At 45.0% G+C, this 21,392-nt stretch overlaps 5 protein-coding genes and 1 pseudogene across 6 annotated transcripts; 3 read left to right on the top strand and 3 right to left on the bottom strand.

Annotated features, from left to right (window-relative positions):
• Nucleotides 1-1,551: 1,551 nt before the first annotated feature.
• Nucleotides 1,552-3,436, bottom strand: LOC311429769 (histone H4; the record flags this gene model as incomplete). Its single annotated transcript, XM_084505969.1, has 1 exon — nucleotides 1,552-3,436. One exon carries the CDS (start codon nucleotides 3,434-3,436, stop codon nucleotides 3,125-3,127), a length of 312 nt encoding a protein of 103 aa, XP_084362095.1. The 3' UTR covers nucleotides 1,552-3,124.
• Nucleotides 1,581-1,953, top strand: LOC311429770 (histone H4; the record flags this gene model as incomplete). Its single annotated transcript, XM_084505970.1, has 1 exon — nucleotides 1,581-1,953. One exon carries the CDS (start codon nucleotides 1,581-1,583, stop codon nucleotides 1,890-1,892), a length of 312 nt encoding a protein of 103 aa, XP_084362096.1. The 3' UTR covers nucleotides 1,893-1,953.
• LOC311429768 (histone H2B 7) lies at nucleotides 2,414-8,252 on the top strand (the record flags this gene model as incomplete). Its single annotated transcript, XM_084505968.1, has 2 exons — nucleotides 2,414-4,118; nucleotides 4,830-8,252. One exon carries the CDS (start codon nucleotides 2,414-2,416, stop codon nucleotides 2,792-2,794), a length of 381 nt encoding a protein of 126 aa, XP_084362094.1. The 3' UTR covers nucleotides 2,795-4,118; nucleotides 4,830-8,252.
• On the bottom strand, nucleotides 7,727-8,187 carry LOC311429766 (histone H2A.J; the record flags this gene model as incomplete). Its single annotated transcript, XM_084505966.1, has 1 exon — nucleotides 7,727-8,187. The coding sequence occupies one exon, from the start codon at nucleotides 8,185-8,187 to the stop codon at nucleotides 7,798-7,800; it is 390 nt and encodes a 129-aa protein (XP_084362092.1). The 3' UTR covers nucleotides 7,727-7,797.
• A 170-nt stretch (nucleotides 8,253-8,422) lies between the features above and the next one.
• LOC311429767 (histone H2B 1/2/3/4/6) lies at nucleotides 8,423-9,197 on the top strand. The gene has a single exon (XM_084505967.1). The coding sequence runs from the start codon at nucleotides 8,519-8,521 to the stop codon at nucleotides 8,897-8,899; it is 381 nt and encodes a 126-aa protein (XP_084362093.1). The 5' UTR covers nucleotides 8,423-8,518; the 3' UTR covers nucleotides 8,900-9,197.
• Nucleotides 9,198-10,027: 830 nt separating this feature from the next.
• LOC311429771 (histone H1.01 pseudogene) lies at nucleotides 10,028-10,974 on the bottom strand (annotated as a pseudogene). Its single transcript has one exon. The product of its transcript is annotated as a histone H1.01 pseudogene (transcript).
• Nucleotides 10,975-21,392: the final 10,418 nt, after the last annotated feature.

A 21,392-nucleotide genomic window follows, 5' to 3' on the forward strand; every position in this document is an offset into this window, starting at 1 on the left:
AAGCTAACAACAAAGGTATAAAAAAACAACAAAACCAAACAGAAACAAAAGCACAACAGTGTTTTTTGTCTCTGTGTTTAGAAAAGGTAAAAGAGAATGAGAGAATTTTTTTCTTCTTTCTCGCTTTTGGCACCTGTGCTGAGTTCACTTTTCTGGGAATGCAGGAGGAGTGGAAATGGGAAAGAAACAGATAAATTTGTTAGCACAGAAATGTGGAACCTATTATGATTAATAAATAAGAAAGGTTCAGGATTGTGTTGTGGTTTCCACTGAACATTTCCCATTTTCCAAATAATAATACTAGATGGTGATCATTAAAGAAGTCTCAAAATATGAAGACTGAATGCCAATAATAAGGAAAAATAGATGACACAAGAACAAAAAACACAGAAAACGTTTTGTATTGTTCACACTTTTTGAAAACATATTTATTTCATTATTGCTCTTTAAATCACAAAAATATTTACTAGCGCTGTAGTAAAAATTTTTGAAAATCTGTGCTGCTAAAAACAAAAAAGAAAGCCCCAGCTACACCCAAAATGCTTCCCTTGCCCCGCACAAATGTTATCTCAGTGGAAATTAGATGAATGTTTTCTGTGTCAGGAAGTAAAGTGTACTAGTATGTATAAATCTACCCTAACCTATAAAAGTAAAATTTGAAGAGTCCTCTTGTTAACCATTGAAAAAATAAGTTGCTTTACTGTTTTAATTGACATATATTTAACAAGAAGATAAACCAAGGATTAGAGCAACACTATTATAAATACTCTGTTTTCCCTTAAATATTAAAGAGCTGAGCAAGCACGGGTATGTGCGTGTGTGCGCTGGAGAAAAAACCTAAGGCGTTCTCGTCCACATGAAGGAAATGCTATGGAACATTCTAAAAGGAAAAAGCTATTTCATGAGGGTTAAGCAGTTCCGTCCCACCAAACGCGGCACTCAATGACAGGAAGAAGCTGGAAGTCGGATAGGGAAAGGCGGGCAGAGATTATTTCGGTCTGTCTGAGAAAGGCCTGCAGCAACCGGGCACGGATTTCTGTGTTTCGAAAGTATCGCCCGGGGCGGCCAACGCAGAACAGAACCGGGGGAGGCGGGCGGGGGATGGGGGCGGGGCGGCGGCGCCGCGCAGGGCCCGGGATTGGCCGGATTTTGCCGCAGACCCCCGGGCAGGGACGGGCCGCGCCGGGGAGCCCCGGGGCTGCTGCGGACACGACCCCGCGCGGGGGCACGGCCGGGACCGGGAGGGACCGAGCCCGGCGGGAGCAGCGCGCGGGGAGCGCCGAGCGCGGAGAGCGCCGGGCGGGAGCCCCCGAGCGGGCGAGGCCGCGGCTGAGGGCGAGGCCCGGGGCGGGCGGAAAGCGGCCGAACGCCCGGCTCGGCTGCCGGCCCGCGGGAGGGAAAGGGAGCGGAGGGGAGGGGAGCGGAGGGGAGGGGAAGGGAAGGGGAGCCAGGGCGGAGCCTGCGGGGCTGCCCCGCCCCCTCGGCGCCCGCCGCAGTTCTCAACCAGGTCGGACCCCGCCACTTAAACCGCGCCTCGGCGGGGCTGGCGGCGCGCAGTGTGGTCTGCGGGCGGTGCGAGCATGTCCGGCAGAGGCAAGGGCGGGAAGGGGCTCGGCAAGGGGGGCGCCAAGCGGCACCGCAAGGTGCTGCGCGACAACATCCAGGGCATCACCAAGCCGGCCATCCGGCGCCTGGCGCGGCGCGGCGGCGTCAAGCGCATCTCGGGGCTCATCTACGAGGAGACGCGCGGCGTGCTCAAGGTCTTCCTGGAGAACGTGATCCGCGACGCCGTCACCTACACCGAGCACGCCAAGCGCAAGACGGTCACGGCCATGGACGTGGTCTACGCCCTCAAGCGCCAGGGACGCACCCTCTACGGCTTCGGCGGCTAAACTCACTTCTGAGACCGTACACTGTTAAACACAAAGGCTCTTTTCAGAGCCACCCACAAAACTCACCACGAGAGCTGTTAATTACTGCCTTCATTTAGGGCAAGTCACTATGCTTATAACGTTCAGAAAATAACAGTTCTTTACAAACATAAGTAATATGTTTATAAGCAGTCCCAGAAAACACGTACAGTTCAAATGTTATAGCGTGCACGATGTGCGCATTGAGTTCCAATATTACATTTCGTTAGTAAAATCGCAGTACATATTTCGCTACGTTTTCAAATTTTTGATTTAAAATTACTGACATCAACGTAACGGGAAATCTATTATTTGTACACATCGTAAAAGGTATGATGGCAACAGATCGGAAGTGCCACTAACTACGTTGCTTTCTTTTGCACCAATAGGAATGGAGTGATTACAATCCTCTAATTTGCATAACGTCCTTATAAATAGGCGAGCAGGCGCCATTTTCGGTGTTGTCGAGGTCCGGTGAAGAGCTCGGAAAGAAAGTTTGAGAGATGCCTGAGCCGGCGAAATCAGCTCCAGCGCCTAAGAAAGGCTCGAAGAAAGCCGTCACCAAGACCCAGAAGAAGGGCGACAAAAAAAGAAAGAGAGCACGAAAGGAGAGCTACTCGATCTACGTGTACAAAGTGCTGAAGCAGGTGCACCCCGACACGGGCATCTCATCTAAAGCCATGAGTATCATGAACTCCTTTGTGAACGACATCTTCGAGCGCATCGCCGGCGAGGCGTCGCGCCTGGCGCACTACAACAAGCGCTCGACCATCACGTCGCGGGAGATCCAGACGGCCGTGCGGCTGCTGCTGCCCGGCGAGCTGGCCAAGCACGCCGTGTCCGAGGGCACCAAGGCGGTCACCAAGTACACCAGCTCCAAGTAAATCAGTTTAATCTAACCCAAAGGCTCTTTTAAGAGCCCCCCAAAATTTCTTACAAAGAGCTGTAATTGCAAATAAACTAAAAAGGATACCTTTGGTTATTTTTCAGATTTCCCCCTCCCCCCCAATTTCCTTGTAAATGCTATGATTAAAAGTAATTGAAAGAAATTATGAACCTAGGTGTTTATGGACCTAGGAATTAACTACGTGTATCTTTAAATACTTAACTATGTAACTTCTACTTTTTAGTAATTAACAGCTCTCGTGGTGAGTTTTGTGGGTGGCTCTGAAAAGAGCCTTTGTGTTTAACAGTGTACGGTCTCAGAAGTGAGTTTAGCCGCCGAAGCCGTAGAGGGTGCGTCCCTGGCGCTTGAGGGCGTAGACCACGTCCATGGCCGTGACCGTCTTGCGCTTGGCGTGCTCGGTGTAGGTGACGGCGTCGCGGATCACGTTCTCCAGGAAGACCTTGAGCACGCCGCGCGTCTCCTCGTAGATGAGCCCCGAGATGCGCTTGACGCCGCCGCGCCGCGCCAGGCGCCGGATGGCCGGCTTGGTGATGCCCTGGATGTTGTCGCGCAGCACCTTGCGGTGCCGCTTGGCGCCCCCCTTGCCGAGCCCCTTCCCGCCCTTGCCTCTGCCGGACATGCTCGCACCGCCCGCAGACCACACTGCGCGCCGCCAGCCCCGCCGAGGCGCGGTTTAAGTGGCGGGGTCCGACCTGGTTGAGAACTGCGGCGGGCGCCGAGGGGGCGGGGCAGCCCCGCAGGCTCCGCCCTGGCTCCCCTTCCCTTCCCCTCCCCTCCGCTCCCCTCCCCTCCGCTCCCTTTCCCTCCCGCGGGCCGGCAGCCGAGCCGGGCGTTCGGCCGCTTTCCGCCCGCCCCGGGCCTCGCCCTCAGCCGCGGCCTCGCCCGCTCGGGGGCTCCCGCCCGGCGCTCTCCGCGCTCGGCGCTCCCCGCGCGCTGCTCCCGCCGGGCTCGGTCCCTCCCGGTCCCGGCCGTGCCCCCGCGCGGGGTCGTGTCCGCAGCAGCCCCGGGGCTCCCCGGCGCGGCCCGTCCCTGCCCGGGGGTCTGCGGCAAAATCCGGCCAATCCCGGGCCCTGCGCGGCGCCGCCGCCCCGCCCCGCCGCCCGTTCCCGCTTCCGCTCGCTGGGGGCCCAGCGGGGGCCATTTCCGCGGCCGCGCTCTCTTTGTTCGGTGCGAGCGCGGCCGTTCCCCGCCTTGTTCGCCTTCTCGGGGGCTCTGCTCCTGGCAGCCGCTCCCCTCGTCTGCTCAGCTCCGCAGTTCGGGCCGCGAGTGTTCGGCGCTTTCGTGCCCGCATCCGCAGCTCGGTGAGGGGATCGGGGAGCGAGGCGCTCTGCGACGCTCGTTGTGGGGCTCGGGTGGGAAATGCGCGACCCTGAGCCTCCTACGGCGCAAATCGGCTACTCGGTCGCGCAGGAGGGCCCTCGTCTCTACCCCCATCTGCTTTCCTCCTCCCCGCCATCCCCCAAGCTGCCCCTGGACCGGGGAATTGCTCGCTAATGCGTGGCTGGAGACTACAAACGAAAGAACGTTATAAACATTACCAGAGCATGTCTGAATGACCACTGAAAAAGGAAAAAAAAAAAAAAAAAAAAAAAGAACGACAACCAAGTATATTTCCTTCAACTGACATGGCCAAAAAGTTTGTTGCTTCACATCTCTGCTAATGGACTTGTCACATATGCTTCTGAGAATATGTCAGGCTGTATTCAAAAGTAGATGAATTAGTCAAGATTTAAGAGCCTACATATTAAAATGTATTTTTAAATGTCATTTTACACTAAATAAAACCTATGATAGTGACACTTGCCCTTTGCTTATACTATTAGCATGTTGTGCACATCCAACTTCTCTACCTCATTTTAAGTGAATTCCTTTTAAATTTGTACAGATATTTATATAATTTAATTTCTGAACATAATTTACATCACATGGGCCGCATCTCCATTGTATTTCTTGGCAGAATATATTAAATTAGAGGGACAATATGATAAAGATTTTCAATTTTTAATTTACAGGTATCCAAGAAAGCACAAGTCTTTTCTATGATTATAACTAGTACTATAATCTGAATTTATTTACAATAAGTTTGAATTGAAATGAAAATGGAAGAATTACCTACCAAATGCATACAACCTGATCTGGTAGAAGCAGCGTTCATTTTGTCATCTTGTGACTGAACAGAAAGAACTCAAGTTATTCACACAGCAGCTGGAAGGCATGTCAGTGGTGGACCTGCCAAGCTGGTATCAACTATTACCATTTGGCTGCATGGTGTCTGCTTTGTTCTTTATACCTAAAGTTCTGTGTCTAGACATGTTTCCTGAAGCAGTGGAGTGTCAAAACATTTAAAACCATCGCCAGAATACTTACCAAATCATAAAAGAATTACAGAAAATATTTTCTTCTTTTAGAGTTATAATTTCTTCATAACTCCTAGTGCATGGTGAGTATTCTTGTGTCACTTTCTCCTCCAGCAGTCTAAGCACTGAAACACCAGAAAAATAGCCTTCCAAAGTGTTCTGGCAGAACAGTGGTACAGAGGCTGAGACCGGTAGCTTACAGATTGATTACTGCAACCCACTTTCCCCAAGGTGTGGAGCATATTTAAAATACTTTGATATCATACTTCCTGGGTAGCTGCCTTGTCTGTAGTGACCACAGACAGGTGTTTCCCATGTGTTTCTCTTAGTTATATTCCCAGCTCTGTCATGGACCAGCAGCTTTTCTTATACAAAAAACACTTGATGCAGAAAGAAAATTGTTGCTCAGTAGTTTCTAATGAAGTTGCTTTTACTGTGGCTTGGAGACATTAACTGTTAGGTGGATCAAACATCATCCTAAGTTAAAAAAAAAATAAAAAAAAATCAGCACAAGTGAACTATATATTACTTCAAAATTACCCTTGATTTTCTTGAAAGCTTAAGTGGCAATTTATGTCTGTGTCTGTATCTATTACACCTGGAATAATGCAAATTAAAGAGATGTGGGATTTTTATTTTTATTTTTTAGCATGCCTCTATTCTTAACGTTGAAAATAAAGGTGAAAAATTATGCACAAATCTTTAATTTTGCTTTTAAACTACGCAATTCTAAGGCTTGATATATAGACTGGTATTACAGAGTTACTGATGAATCTAATTAACCTACATTGTTTGGGGGAATTATTTTTTTTTCCCTCTTCTTTTTCTTTATCCAGTATAATTTGCCTGAAAGCCACTGGTCTTTAACTACTGAAGGCTGGCCAGAACTCTTACGTGATAACTCATTTTACCTCAGAATTATCTGATTTACAGGATGCGTAGCTTTGGAGCCTCAGTGTGTTGGCAGCACTGGAATCACAACCGGTACAACCACTAGTAACTAAGAACAAGAATAGGGAATGCTTAGAAGTGGACATAAGTATTACAGAGGATAAAATTACAGATTTGAGAAGAGATTTGAGAGAAATAGGCAGTGCTTGGAATGAGATTGTAGAGAAAAATAGTGAATTGCTGGTCAGACAAAAAGAATTCTGTGAGCTATGTTGGATGTATCCCTGCATGCAGCAAAGGGCAGGGGTCCTCTCCCGTGGTTCCAACTGATTGCCATGTCCAGGATTTTGTTCATGATCTGATCCCACACCAGGGTACAGATGCCTCTAACCTCTGTGCTTTTTATGGCATTGCAATGCTTTAATCTAGCTATTGCAATCCTCAAAACACACAAACACACAAAGAACTCTGTTCTGGAGACTCAATATAAAAGAAATATGCATGTTAGAACACATTTTTTATATCATTACAGAACAGAACCATTAAGCACAGATACTGCTACCATGTCAGACCACTTTTCTGCCTCACTTCCATTCTGTCTCTCTGCACCAATTATCCGCAATATCCTACTTCAGATATGAGAGCCCTCCCCCCAAAGAGTATTTCTGCTACAGCTGAGGTGTGTGTGGGGGGTGTGTTTGCCTTGAATAGGTGGTATTTTTCTTCCTCTACAGCTCTGCTCCTCCTCCTCAGGGGATCGAGGGGACAGACCCATTGCACAGGTGAGAGCAATGGCCTCACTGCACTCACGGGCAGCTTCTAGGAACACCCTCACAAGAGGAACCCACCACTTTCTAATAACCCACATCAGAGAATCCAAAGTGCTTTAGCGCTATGTTCTTGGGTGACATCTGTGCCAGAAAATTATAGGATTTATTCACGTAATGCTGCCCACTTTTAACTGATGTAACAGGAATAGCAACGCACTGTGAGGGAACTTAAAAAGACTTTCACATCTGAAAATCCTGCTTAAAACAGGAACGTGTCAGTGCTGGTTTCTTCTGAATGAAAAGATGCTACAGTTGGTGATTTAATGCCTGAGTCTGACTAGTTGAGGGTCCAGATCAAAATAAGCTATATCCCCTAAGGCATTCCCAATTCAATACCTATATAACAAAGTACAGCCACAGTTAAACTTTTTTTTTTTTTTTTTTTTAAAAAAAAAGAGACCACGGGCCTCCTAAGGAAACCTTTACTCATTGTTAGCTGTAGTTATGTGGAGTCAGGTCATTCACTTATTTTCTTATGTACCATGCTGTTTTTCCCACCTTTTAGCTACCTCTTGCCCCCCTTCATTTCACAGCATAAGACCATAACATGCCATTTAGAGGGTCAATAAAGTCGAACAAATTGAATAAAACAAGCACTTACAAGAAAAAAAAAAGCATCTAGTATAAAACTGTGTATATATTCAGCTTTTCTTTGTTGAAAAGGATGATTCATGGTTGAAGTATCTCAGGTCTTATGTAGGAACCTAAAATTTCAAGACACTGTTACAGAGCATAGATTTAACTGTGAAAACAAAGGCAGCATGAAAGAAACACTTGACACTAAAGGCACTATCACAAAGAAAGCAACTCAACTCTTTTCTGACTACGTGGGTGGCTCTGAAAAGAGCCTTTGGGTTATATTATGCTTTAAAAAAAATCCTAAGCTGTTTCGTTGATTGAACTTATTTGCTCTTTGCCTTGTGGCTTTCAGTCTTCTTGGGCAGCAGCACGGCCTGGATGTTGGGCAGCACCCCGCCCTGCGCGATGGTGACCTTGCCCAGCAGCTTGTTGAGCTCCTCGTCGTTGCGGATGGCCAGCTGCAGGTGGCGGGGGATGATGCGCGTCTTCTTGTTGTCGCGGGCCGCGTTGCCCGCCAGCTCCAGGATCTCGGCCGTCAGGTACTCCAGCACGGCCGCCATGTAGACAGGCGCTCCAGCCCCGACTCGCTCGGCATAGTTACCTTTCCGCAGCAGCCGGTGCACGCGGCCCACGGGGAACTGCAGCCCAGCCCGCGACGAACGGGACTTGGCCTTAGCCCTGACTTTACCTCCCTGCTTCCCACGGCCAGACATCGCTCTGCTGTTAGCACACAGAACCACAGACCACGAACACCACGAAAACAACGCCGAGTAAGTCTTCCCAGCACCCGCGCCCTTCGCTTTTATACCTTCCCTGGGCGGGATTAGCCCCGGTGATTGGCTGGTGCCGGGCACGGTGCGAGGAGCCAATGCGAGAGCGGATCGCGCCGCCACCAATAGACACAGAGGAACGGCCGCGAAACCAGGCCCAATCGCGTGGCACGAGTCAGAGCCACTGTATTTGCATAGCAGTCCTATAAAAGCGGGGCGCCGAGGCCATCTTAGCTGCTGTTCCTGTTCAGCACGAGGGGGAAGCGCTGTTAAAATGCCTGAGCCAGCCAAGTCTGCGCCGGCGCCCAAGAAAGGCTCCAAGAAAGCCGTCACCAAGACGCAGAAGAAGGGCGATAAGAAGCGCAAGAAGAGCCGCAAGGAGAGCTACTCGATCTACGTGTACAAGGTGCTGAAGCAGGTGCACCCCGACACGGGCATCTCGTCCAAGGCCATGGGCATCATGAACTCCTTCGTGAACGACATCTTCGAGCGCATCGCCGGCGAGGCGTCGCGCCTGGCGCACTACAACAAGCGCTCGACCATCACGTCGCGGGAGATCCAGACGGCCGTGCGGCTGCTGCTGCCCGGCGAGCTGGCCAAGCACGCCGTGTCCGAGGGCACCAAGGCGGTCACCAAGTACACCAGCTCCAAGTAGTGATCTGTAGAAGATCCTGCTTTTAACCCAAAGGCTCTTTTAAGAGCCACCCACCTTTTCCTTAAAGAGCTTTAACACAGCATGTCACACTGTTTAATAGACTTGAAAAGTAACTTAATAGACAAGCAAAGCGAAGAAACACTGCTTTTGTACATCCAATTTAAAAGAGTTTGCACTGATTAACAAGATTAATTTCTGGAATCATTGGTCAATATCTTTTACCTTTAAGCTTTTAAAAATGTTGACATCATCACGTCAGAATAAATCTTTTTCCAATAAATGCAAGCAGTACTGTTAAGTGATTTTCATTTAATGAAGCACACCAGTCGATCACAAATAGAAATTAACAGGTGTCCTAAAACTTTCATTAGCACATCCTCTTGGCCGGCGGGAGGTATATAAAAAAGCCTTTTTTTTTTTTTTGGTGTATAGTAGTTTTATGATTATTTCGGGGATATTTATTTTCTTTCTTTTTGAGAGAGCATTTAGCTCTGCAGACCAAGAAAAGAATACAGACTGGAGGCGGGACGGAGGCTTTCGGAGGATGAGCTTCCCGGGGACAAGCTCGTGGAGCTGGCGCCGGCCGCGCTCCGTATGCCGGCAGCAGCGCGGGCTTTTCGAATTCTCCCGGATGACCAATCAGCGGCCGCGGCTCCCCCCATCAGCCAATCAGAAGAGGCCAGAGGCTGAGCCCCACAGCATGCGGAGAGCTCGGCTCCGCTCTGCCCGGGCTGCGGCTCCAGGTCCCCTGGCGCGGGTCGGGGCAGCGACCGACAGAGCCGCCGCGCTCGGGCTGCGGGGAGGACAGGTGGCAACGCTGCCCGCCTCCCGCCCCGGCAGCTCCCGCTCTAGAAGCGGTGCTGTGAGGTCAGGCAGAAATTAGGAGGCGCCCTGCCGACCCTGCCGAGCGGAAAGCTCATTGCCAAGGACGCGGGAGAGCCGTACCGACGGGGTCCCTAAAAGGTGCGGCTGGAGCTGCGGTTAGGAACCGCGCTGTGCTGGTTAAAGCACTGAGCTGGTTAAAGCACTGAGAGAAACCTGCACGCCCCACAGCGATACCCGCCCTAACCGGTCCCTTTAACAAAGGCACCCCCTTGCGGTGCTCAAAAAAGCCAGCCTGCGAAAAGCTTTTTCCAAGGATCGCAAACTTTATTTTTCCCAAGTCTCTACGGCCGGAAGCTCGGCGTCCCGTCCTTCCCACAGCCGAACGCCCCGTCCCACGCGGATAGCAGCGTGTGGTCAGCACGGCTGCGGGCGCGGAGCACGGTGACCGAGTGTATCAGCTCTTTTTCGGACAGTAGTGGGTGGCTCTTAAAAGAGCCGTTGGGTTTAAGTATTTCCACTTCAATACTTCACTTTTTGGGCGCTGCCTTCTTTGCCTTGGCTGCTTTGGGCTTGGCCGCCTTGGGCTTGGCAGCTTTGGGCTTCACCGCCTTTGCCTTGGCCGGGCTCTTCGCTGCCGCCGCCTTTTTGGGCTTGGCAGCCTTGGTCGCCTTCTTGGGGCTCTTGGCTGCTTTCTTGGTGGCAGCGGCCGCCGGCTTCTTGGCTTTCTTGGGGCTCTTCTTCACCGCCGCCTTCTTGGGCTTCTTGGCGGCGCTGGCGGGCTTCTTGGCCGCCGGCTTCTTGGGCTTGGCCGCGGCCGCCCGCTTCTTGGGCGCCTTCTCCTTCACTTCGCCGGGCTTCTTGCTGAGGCGGAAGGAGCCGGAGGCGCCGGTGCCCTTGGTCTGCACCAGGGTGCCCTTGCCGACGAGGCTCTTGAGCCCCAGCTTGATGCGGCTGTTGTTCTTCTCCACGTCGTAGCCGCCGGCGGCCAGCGCCTTCTTGAGCGCGGCGAGGGAGAGCCCCTTGCGCTCCTTGGAGGCGGCCACGGCCTTGGTGATCAGCTCGGTGACGCTGGGGCCCGCGGGCTTGCGCGCCTTGGAGCCGCCCGCCGCCTTCTTCGGCTTCTTGCCGGCGGCCTTGGCGGCGGGGGCCGCGACAGCGGGCGCTGCGGCGGGAGCGGTCTCCGACATCGCTGCCGAGACTTCTTCCTAATCAAAAGAAAGTAATTGGGCTACAGTAACCCCGATGCCTGAATTTATAGCGAAGCGGTGATCTGTGATTGGTGCTTTGCAGAGCCCGCCTAACTGTTAGCCAGGAAGAGCTTTTCGTCCTCCGAGTCTGTGTTTCTTCGGAGTTATAAATTCATATTTTTTGGAAAATGCCTGCCGCGAAACCACCCCAGTTTCTTCGGGGAGTAAAGAGAAGAGTGTGAAGTTTCATTCTGGGGAGTTTCTCGCTGTAGACACCCACGATGAGAGAAAAAAGATGCGTTTAACCTCCCGTCGTGCAGCTAGGGAGACCCCGGGGAAGGCGAACTTTTGTTTTTCCTTCTAAATTAAAATAAAACTCGTAGCTAAAAAACTTCCCCCATAATGCTGGGGTGTTCTTTAGGGGCTTTTCTCCAGATTAGAACAGGTACCGAGGGGGCAGCTTCAATACTTTTGTCATAAATTGATTTCAAAGAGAAGGAAGTAACACAATTTCATGGCTGAGCTTTGAATATGGATAAAGAATCGGCTCCCTTAACCACATCTTAAACTATTAAGGATACTGTATTTCCACAGAATTTCATGTTTGAGGAAAATAAGAGACCTTCAGACGAATATATATACTTCTTAAAACTGTCTGGAACTTGTCATGGCTCGATATCTTTTGTGGTGTGCTGTAAATGAATGGCAGGATTCTGATTTTTTTATTTTATTTTATTATTTTTTTATTTTTAATTGGGTCGGAAAACAGTTTGTGTTTATAAAAACGAAGCTGTTAATGTCTTGTTAACACAAATAAATTCCGGATAAACTGATAGCTTAACGTCTCATTTACAATACTGTATATTACTATTCTTTAATACTTGCAGCAGTAAACATATTTGCAGGGTAAAAAAGTCAAACATGTATAGATACACAAATAAGTATCACACAATTCTTAAACATTAATGGAGCAAGCTGAAGCATCATTTATCCGCAAATAAATACAATAAAATGGAATTCTGGCCTCTCTGAACAGAATGAATCAGACTCCATTTTACTTACTGATGTTTGCATATGGACTTTTTTTTTTTTTTTTTATAGGATTCATAAAACCTAACACTCTTCTTTAAAGAAGAAGTGTTAAAGAGTCTTTACAGTTTTTTACAAATCCTCATAATATTTAAATAATTTCCTGATAATCCTCATAATTAAGAATCTGCTTTGATTTTCATTTAATTATAAAATCTTGCAAAGTGACAGCAGAAATTAAATCTCTCTCTCTCTTTAAATACTTTTAGTATTTTTAAGGAGTACTACGTATTGTTATCAGTATTTTTGGGTTTAATCAGAAGACAGTAGCCTTGATTGGCTTCAAATTAGAATGCAAACAAACATTTACTCCTTCACTGAGAAGATCAAATTAAGATGAAACCTAGTGTTTTGCCCCATATTTGCAGGAATACCTGCCATGCAAAACATCAGTGTGCTATTTCAGCAGAGAAGCATTTCTTCCAGCACTTATACATTTGAGACTCTAGAAGACAAGTAAAATGCTAGAAAAGGCCCTGATATTTAGTTTTGTTGATAAAATGTTGAAGATACCATTACATTTTTCTTAAAAGTATGTAGTTTTGATTGAAATGATGTTAGGGAGAAATGAGATACATTAGAGTAGCTAGAGTGAAAACAATGAACTGCCACCTTCCCTTTTCTTATTCTGATTTGGTTCTATATTTGATTGCTGTGTCTGCATTTATGCCAGCTAATAAATACATTGAAAGTGAGAAGGAGACGGAGGTAAACGCAGAGGAAAGGAAAAATTAAGCTTTTCTGTACCCTACTGTAAAAGCCAGATTGAATGGCACCCTGAATTTGGCTGTGAAATCTGCCATGCTTTTCTTGTGAACGTGATGTCATTCACAGAGAAGCAACCAGAGCACATCCACAGAAACCACAGCTTTTGGGATCTCAGGCTGGTAATCTAAATGAATAATAGGAATGATATTCATGGAGGCAAGAAAGGTCGTTGCTAGTAGTAAGATGAAGGCATTGTGCTAATTTTCAAGATTGGTGGGACGGAGATGTCCATGCAGCAGAATCAGGCTGTAAGTGACACAAAAGGGCTGTCAGGCATTCAGATCTGCTTAATGTAACGCACACGTCTGGGAACAAGGCTGGAGGATGTGTAATGTACCTTACTCTGCAGCTCGGACGATTTAAGGCTAGATCTCTACAAGTCAGGCTCAGTATAGGCAAACTGGCCAGGACGCTGGGAGCAGCTGGGGCTGGGCAGCCCCAGACACGGGTCTTGCTCCAGGTCCATCCCTCACCTACGCACCTTGGAGCATGCGTCCCTCCAAGCTCGCTCTTTGCAAATGTGTCCTCAGAGCACCAGCAGATGATTTCCTCCCTCTGCCCTTAAATGGGCTGTAGGTTAGGGATGGAGATAGGAGGCGGAGAGAGGCGGTAGGGCAGTTCTGAGGTTTGCTCCCTAAACAGCGGCTCTGGCCGGGCTCCCCCCACGCATGATGTCGGCAGGTCGGGATGGCAGAGCCTGCCCCGAGCCAAGACCTCAGGGAAAAAGATCGCCTCGGCTTTGGTAAGGGAAGATGGTGAAGAAGGTCCCGGTTTGAGGATTGCAAGGAGAAGAATTTTGGACTTCTCCCGGTTTTAGTTCTAGATGAGTCCGTGTTATTTTATTTATTTATTTTTTAATAGTTCTCTCCTCCTGGTGCTGACTCTTTGGAGTTGCACTTCTCGAATTCTTTGCTGTTCCCTGGTTGTCTGAGGCACGTGAACTCTTGGCAGTTGGCCTCCAGCATTAAGTGTCAGCATCCTTTATACTTTATCCTGTTCCTCAACCATCAAACCTGCCCTGTTCTGCCCAAAGCCTTATCCCTGGCCTACTGCTGGGAGATGAGTATTTTCTTCATCTTACCAGTTATTTCTGCACAAGTTTTAAAGGGTGGGCCTCTAGAAATATGAGGTGGCGTGACAAAGTTAGTTTTTATTTTTTATTATTATTTTTTTTTACAGTTTTATTTCCCTCCCCTGCATGTAGACGTGAAATTTTACAGTTAATCAGATAAAAACAACTTGTCGGTAGCTCTGACAAGTTTGCTTTTCTGGTTGGCTTTTCTGGATATAGTTGTTAAACGCAACACTGAACCAAAACAACAGTTCTCAGATTTTAAAGAATAATCAAAATCTACTTCAAAAATAGCATGGTTATTGCCCCAGATGTTTTACAGATGAGAGAGAAAGATAAATAAAATAATCATCTCAGCACTTAACTTAGCAAATCAATGAGTATGGAACAGAAAACAGTTTTTCAACCTCACAGAGAAATTTCTTACTGCCAAGCAATATTACTTGAAGCAGAAGTTTTTGAGTGAGATGATGATGATAATGATTGATGATGATGATGATGATGATGATGATGATTTTTTTTTACAGTTTCCATGTGAAGAAACAGGTATATAAACGTTACTCATTTTATACCAGATTTCAACCAAACAGCAAAGATAGAAAATTCTCCCATTTCTCTTTCTCCCTTCAAAGCATCCTGTTTAAATGCAGGTTTTGTTTTTCTCCTGCTCAGCACCTCTAACCAATCTCTTTTGTCTCCTTACATTACATAAGCCTTAATTCTTGAAAACAGAACTTAAGTTCCAACTATCATCACACAATGTATCCTGACTTCCCTCCTTGCCTACTAGTAGAGGTACTAGTAGAGGTACTAATGTAGATTACAGAAGGTACTACAAAATGCCAATGCAGAGAGGTCCAATGTAAGTATGTTCAAAACAAAAAGAATTCCTATATAAGAAATCATTCCTACAACTGTATAACAAAGGAAGAAACTTTTTTTTTTTTTTTTTTTCTGTCTTCCCCCCCATCAGGAAGTGGGCTCCACATGGAGGAAAAGCAGATTAGACATTAGACAGATAGAGACAGATTAGATTTACAGACTACAGGGAAACAATCTGGATAAACTGATTAGTCAAATGTAGTTGAAAGACTACACTAATGATATTTACTGTTCTCAGCATGGTGAAGACAAAGAGAAATAATGATCTTTTAATTTAAGCATCCCATTCTGTTGACAAAGGATGTTTCTGCACACATTTAGGTGAGCACCCAAACATAAAAAGATCAAGAGATATTAGTCAAGTTCCTGCAAATTTCTTGACATACTATTTCAGCAATTGCAAAAAATTATATACTATGGAAGAGTTAAGATGTTAAAGAGCTATCAGTGATAAAGTGACCTGTCCTTTATATATATCTCAATAAAACTAACAAAAAATACATCACTGGATGTTAGGGCATCATGCTTCCTAATTGAAGTATCTTGCCTTCTAGTTTACTACCTGAAGTGATATAACAGCTTAGAAGGTTATGAAAAATGAATTTCCATTTGGTATAAGCCAAGACACATAGTTCTAAAGATACGCAAGAAAAAATTGACCCATGGTCAAAGGTCTAATCCAGACACTTGGAAAAACACTGTGAGCCATCTCTAGGAAAGAGAATATAAGCAAGTTCTTTTGCAGCTGAGTAGTGGTAGGATAGCCACTGCTGCTTTCTTTCTTCAACACATGTACATTGCCATGATATGTTTTAATCCTTGAGTTCAGGAACAATTCTGGGCACTGCTACACAAAGAATGTCTGAGAAAGTGAAATCATAAATATTCACAGAAAGGAAAATAACTTTGAGGACCATCATCTCGCTGAGATCTTAGAAGTTGAGATATGAGGGTAATGTTCCTACCAAAATCTCTCCATCATAGAAGAATCTAGCTATCTCCCTAGTAGTTTTCATATTTGCTTAGGTTCAGCAAAGCAGGATTGCTGTCAGGGATGCACTCGAGGATAACAACAGGGATTTGTAAGACCACAGTGATTGTAGAATGACAGTTCAGATGAAATTTGGAAAATGTCTCTAGAAATCATTTAGTCTAAACCCCAAAGTCAAAGCATGGTCAGCTCGAGCAGGGGGACACTATAACTTCTCTGGGCAGCCTGTTCCAACATTTGACCACTTTCACAGTAAAAAACAAACCAAAACAAACAAACAACACTTTTATGTTTAAGTAGATCTTACATTTCAGTTTTTACCAAGTGCCTCCCATCCTGTCACTTAGTAGCACTGAGGAGAGATTGGTTCTGTCTCCTTTACTCCCCCATCAGGTATCTATACACATGGGTAAAATCTCCCTGAGACATCTCTCCTCCATGCTGAGCAGTCTTAGCTCTTTCAGCCTCTGCTTGTATGACAGATGGTCCTCCTATCTCCTTATCATATTTGTGACCGTTTGCTGCTCTCACTCCAGTTATGTTCATGTCTCTGTTGCACCAGGGAGCCGAGAATCAGATGCCACTCTCCTGACAGGTCTCATCAGTGCTGAGTGGAGGGAAATGATCACCTCCTGCAGTACTAGTTTGCAAACTGCAGTTATCCGGGTTAAATTGTAAAATGTGTATGCAGATTAATGCTGAATTGTACTCCTGCCACTTCAACTTCTGATTGTAAAATAGAAGTTGCTACTACTCTGGTTTGGCTTTGTGGTCATGTTGTCCATGGCTGTAGGATTTGTTAAGCTTAGTTGGAGTCTCAGCGAACTGCCACATTAGATAACAATACAAATCAAAATGAAACAAAAGCCCTGCATCCACGGTTGATCAAAAGGTTGGTACAAGAAAGGGAATTACTCAGAAAAAAAAATAAGGTGATTGGAATATCTAAGAGGGATCTAGTACAGGTTCTGTTTTTCCTCTATCCTTCTATCACATGTACTTCTATCCTGCATGTGAGTAGATAAAAGAAAATCAACAAAGCCAGTCTAGGGAGAACTGACTCCCCTATCGGCCATCATTGCTGAATATTTGCTAAATAGAAAATAAAACAAGGTTGTATCTTTTCATGAACAAAGCCCCAGATCTCTTTGTCTGCATGGAAAACAGCAGTCTAAATCATCAAAGTGTCCTTTCTGGCTTTGAAAGAGAAATCCTCACAAAACCATGTTTTATTTCTATCCTCCCTTCACTGAGACTGAAAATTATCATTGAACTCTTTGTCTTGTTTTCAGTAGAAGAAAAAGATGAAGCAGGTAAATAAAGGCAAGAAAAAATACTAGGGGCCTGGAAAGGAAAAACCAAACCAAACCAAACCAAAACAAAAAAGGTAGCTGAGCCTAGGCCTGATGCTATTTTCCCAGATGCTCAGAAGAGTGCCTTTTGTGTGTTTGTGTTTCAGTCACATTGCAAATACTAACTTGGTGTCAGAGATGTAAATTGAAACTGGGTCATCAATATAGAAAATCTAAGTCTTACCCCTTCGGTGGCAGTGAGGATGTGCATGTTCTTAGGTGTCATTTCTTAAGATATCAAAGGTAGTTCTAACCTATCATGATGAGTGAAGTTAAATAGGAAGTTCACCTGTGATAATACTCAGTTCCATTTCTTACCTAGGTGACTACTCTTACTCTTAAGATCTCTAAAGAGCATGGGCAAGAGCTAAGCTACATGGCTACAGACTCAGCATATCTTGGGAAAGGAATACCTCATTGACATTGAGTTGTACTAGTTACCAGGCCAGCCAAATTCAAAGAAGATATGAAACTGCTCTGTTCCAAAATTAACTTTGTTTTTGAAATTAACTTTAGATTTAAATTAATTTTAAAATAATTTAAATTTATTTATTTAAATTAAATTTGGAAATATTCTCAGTAGAGAATGGAATATTTCTCAATTGCTGCCAGATATATTACAGATTTTCCTTCCATTTCAATTTTACTCAGTTTTGGAAGTTCTTATAAGCACAAAAAATATTGTAAATGAAACTACTAATCAGGACAACTTTTTCTAACACAAAACAAACATGTACATGCAGTGGGTACGAATTTATATTTGAATGCTTATGATTGTCATTTATAAAATTAAAATGCTGTGTCAAAAAGACTCCTGCAAGGGTCTATCCTAGTCCTGGTATAATTTTATTATTGATTTGAATTATAGTCTACAGTGCACAACTAGAGGTGTTATGGGTATCAACAAGCTAAAAAAAATGCTAGAAGGATGTGGTACAGGTTATGAAGTGACAAACTCCGTATAAATTGGAGACACTGTCTTCCCAAATGTGAAACTCACTTGGAAAAAAATATGTCAGTTTTATAAATATTGTACAATGGTAGTTGACTAGTGCCTGAGTAGATCTGTATCTTCAGGTTATACATGTACCTATAGGGTATCAAAGGTTGTATATATAACCTGAAGTTATATATTTATAGCTTGACAATGAACCAACTATTTTACTAGGTATTAAGGAAAAAAAACATGATTATATGTGTGATGAGTATACAATGATTGTTTCTGCATCATAGATGGAGAAGATCTTCCACTGTAGTCAGGACTGGTATAGTCTCATTGTACATGTGTGTTTTATGCCTAGCTTTTAGTGCAGAACATCAGGTAATAAGAAGAGGAAAAAAAAAAAAAAAAAAAAAAGCAACAGTAACCATCAGAAATCTAAGAAGTATTATCTTATAGAAAGGTGCATACAATTGCAGTTGCCTGTCTCAAAGAGAAGGCTGAGAACCTGAAATTCCTTCTTGCACACCTAAAATATTAAGAGGAGGGGCGTTAACTTTGCTGAGTGTACATTGTGGGAAATACAAAAAAAATGTTATTTGCTGCAGCAAATTAGATGAAAGGAAATAATTTCTAATACAGACTAGAGTGACACACTGGAAAAATGTAGCTTGGGAAGACTGTGAAGTGTCCAAGAGTCAGTGATACTAAGCAGCTGTCAGAAATAAAAGGGGTATGATTAACTGTTGATAATGGGTGGAGGGCAACAAATAAATGCTGATATCTAAATATTGGTAATTATCACAGAACTATGGATCAGAGAAAATCTGCATGTGCAAGGGAAGAGTGCACTACACTTTGCAATTAGGAACATTTTTGGAACAATCTCCCACAGCATTTTCATTTGGGGTCTGAGGGAACATGGGCAGGATCAGCAGGCCATTAGATGTTTGAAAATTGGCTGTAGCATGGGGTCAAAGCACTGCAGTTAACAACTCAATGTCAGTGGACACTCATAAAAGAGAAGAAATTCCCAGGACTTGATACTTGGAATAATTTGGTGTTTTCAGTAATAACCTGGAAGATAAAACAGAATGGCTTGTGTGGCAGACACTAAGTTAGATAGAAGGTAGAAAGAGACAAAAGTAAGGTATTTGATTCCAATAGATTTAAATAAACTTGAAGATTGGGCCAAGATAGAATTTACGCAGTCTGTCAAATAGAAATACAAAGCAGAAAAGATACTTGCATCAGCGTGGTCTGGGAAATGACTGGCTGGAGCCTCCCTTCAAAGGACCTGGGGCTTAAGGTCATCTTTCCCGGGTACTGGGTGTTTAAAGGGAAGCCTGTTGCTGTGGCCAGAGCCTAAGAATAAATAAAATTCTGTAAGCAGCTGGGGTTTCAAAAACAAAACAAAACAAAACAAACAAAAAACCCGCCTCCCACATCTGGGTTTCCAACCAAAATATTAATGAAACAATGACAAAAGCACAGCAGTAGTGTCTGGAGACACTGACACAATGCATACCACCATTTTACAGACTTGGCCTCCTCCAAAAACAGACAGCCCAAGACAAAGTTCAAGACATTTCTGCAGGCATGCCCACAGTAGATTCATTTCTTGGAAAACTATGCCCCAGAATCACTCCTAGGATTGAACAGTACTTCAGCTGCTTTTAAGTATTTATAACTCCATAGGAGCTGGCAGAGTTCAGGAAGAAAACTTATTGCCCAGTGCAGCTCTGCAGGATCCCAGGCAAGGGAAAATCTTAACAGTCTCTGCTGTGTAGGAAACTTCATGCTTACAATGCTTTCATTAAAGGTTTTTCTCGCTTAATCAATGGTCAATATATCAGGAGACCTGTGCTGCTTCAAGTGCCAGTTTAGGAAGTAAAATCAGAATTTAAGAGAAGCAGTTAGTATCAGCAGAGTTGGTGAGCAGGTGTAGGAACAGATATGCATGGTGTGCTACAGAGCTTTGACATCTATCTACCACCCTGCTCCTGGAAAACCACTTGAAGCAACTGTTGGTGAGATCTGACTGGGCTCAATCCTGTTTTCTTCCTGGAAGAAGCCCAGAGCCCAGGAAGGACAACATGGATGGGCAAGGTTATGCCTGTCCCCAGTCTCAACTTATTGCCCTGTCCCTTCTCTGCTGTTTCCTAAAAGAGCTTCATGTGAGGAACTAGGTACGCTAATATCTTCCCAACTCCCCAGTACTGGTCGAGGAGTTCCCCCAGTCTTTCTTCATAGAGGTATTCAGCTACACCAGCTATTCAGTGAGCCTGCCAGCACCAGCCCATGCCTAGGTAGCCTGGGGGAATTGCCAGGCTGCAATCACGAGTGCATATCTCTTAAGACTGTGGAATCATAGAATCATAGAAACACAAGGTTGAAAAGGACCTACAAGATAATTTAGTCCAACTGTCCTCCTGTCACCAATGCTATCCACTAAGCTATTAAATAGTGTAGTGGCAGGGGAAAGAGGGACCTATATATTTCAGCTAGCATGCAGCTCGTGTATGGTGAGGTGGGGAATAGGCTATAGGAAGCCTTTTCTTTACAAGGTAGACACACCAGATTTACTAATCCAGAGGCATGCTAGTCTGGCCATGACCTTCAGTCCTGAGAGCTGTTATGTTGCTGTATGTGAGAAATACCCTACAAAGTGTGTTTTTGTAATTCTAACACAAACAGTCCTGTCCAGGCCTCTGAAGGCTCCTACCTGGGACTCCTGAAGGCTTGTAACCTGTAGAAAGACTACACAAACTACAGGTCTCCCTATTTTCTTCAAGGTTTCCTTTTTTTTTTTTTTTTTTTTCCCCCAGCTTTTGCACCCCAGACTTAATTCCTTTACTTCTCTCCCCTGGTGGTGGTTTTGGCTGAATCTTGGGGTATGCATGCACAACATACAGGACAGTTTTTGGTTTGCTTTAGTTTGTATTTTCAGTCCAATTTAAAAGTGTTTCAGACTATCTACCATGGCATCAGCACCAAAGTGATAGTTTTATTTTTAAGCTCAGGATTAAATTAAAAACTGTATATTCTAATTACTTACTCTGAAGTTATCAATGCATACATAAAACCCTCCAGCCCTATCAAATAGTGCTATAGTTTAAACACATATGAAAAACTACATTAGTTAACTAGAGGGTGAAAAAATAAAAATAATAATAATAATAATAAAAAAAAAAACCAACAAACAAAGCAACAACACAAAGAGAATATAAGTGTGGCAGTCAAAATCTTACAGATGGAAACCAAAAAATCCAGAGTACCTATCACATGGATGGATAGCAAGTGTTGTCAGCACACCAGAATCATTTGCTTCTGTCTCACAAAATCCAATCTGTCGTGATTCCATCTTGTTGTGAATCTTTCCTTAGT

Source organism: Aythya ferina, assembly GCF_964211825.1.
Source record: "Aythya ferina genome assembly, chromosome: 1".
NCBI lineage: Eukaryota > Metazoa > Chordata > Aves > Anseriformes > Anatidae > Aythya > Aythya ferina.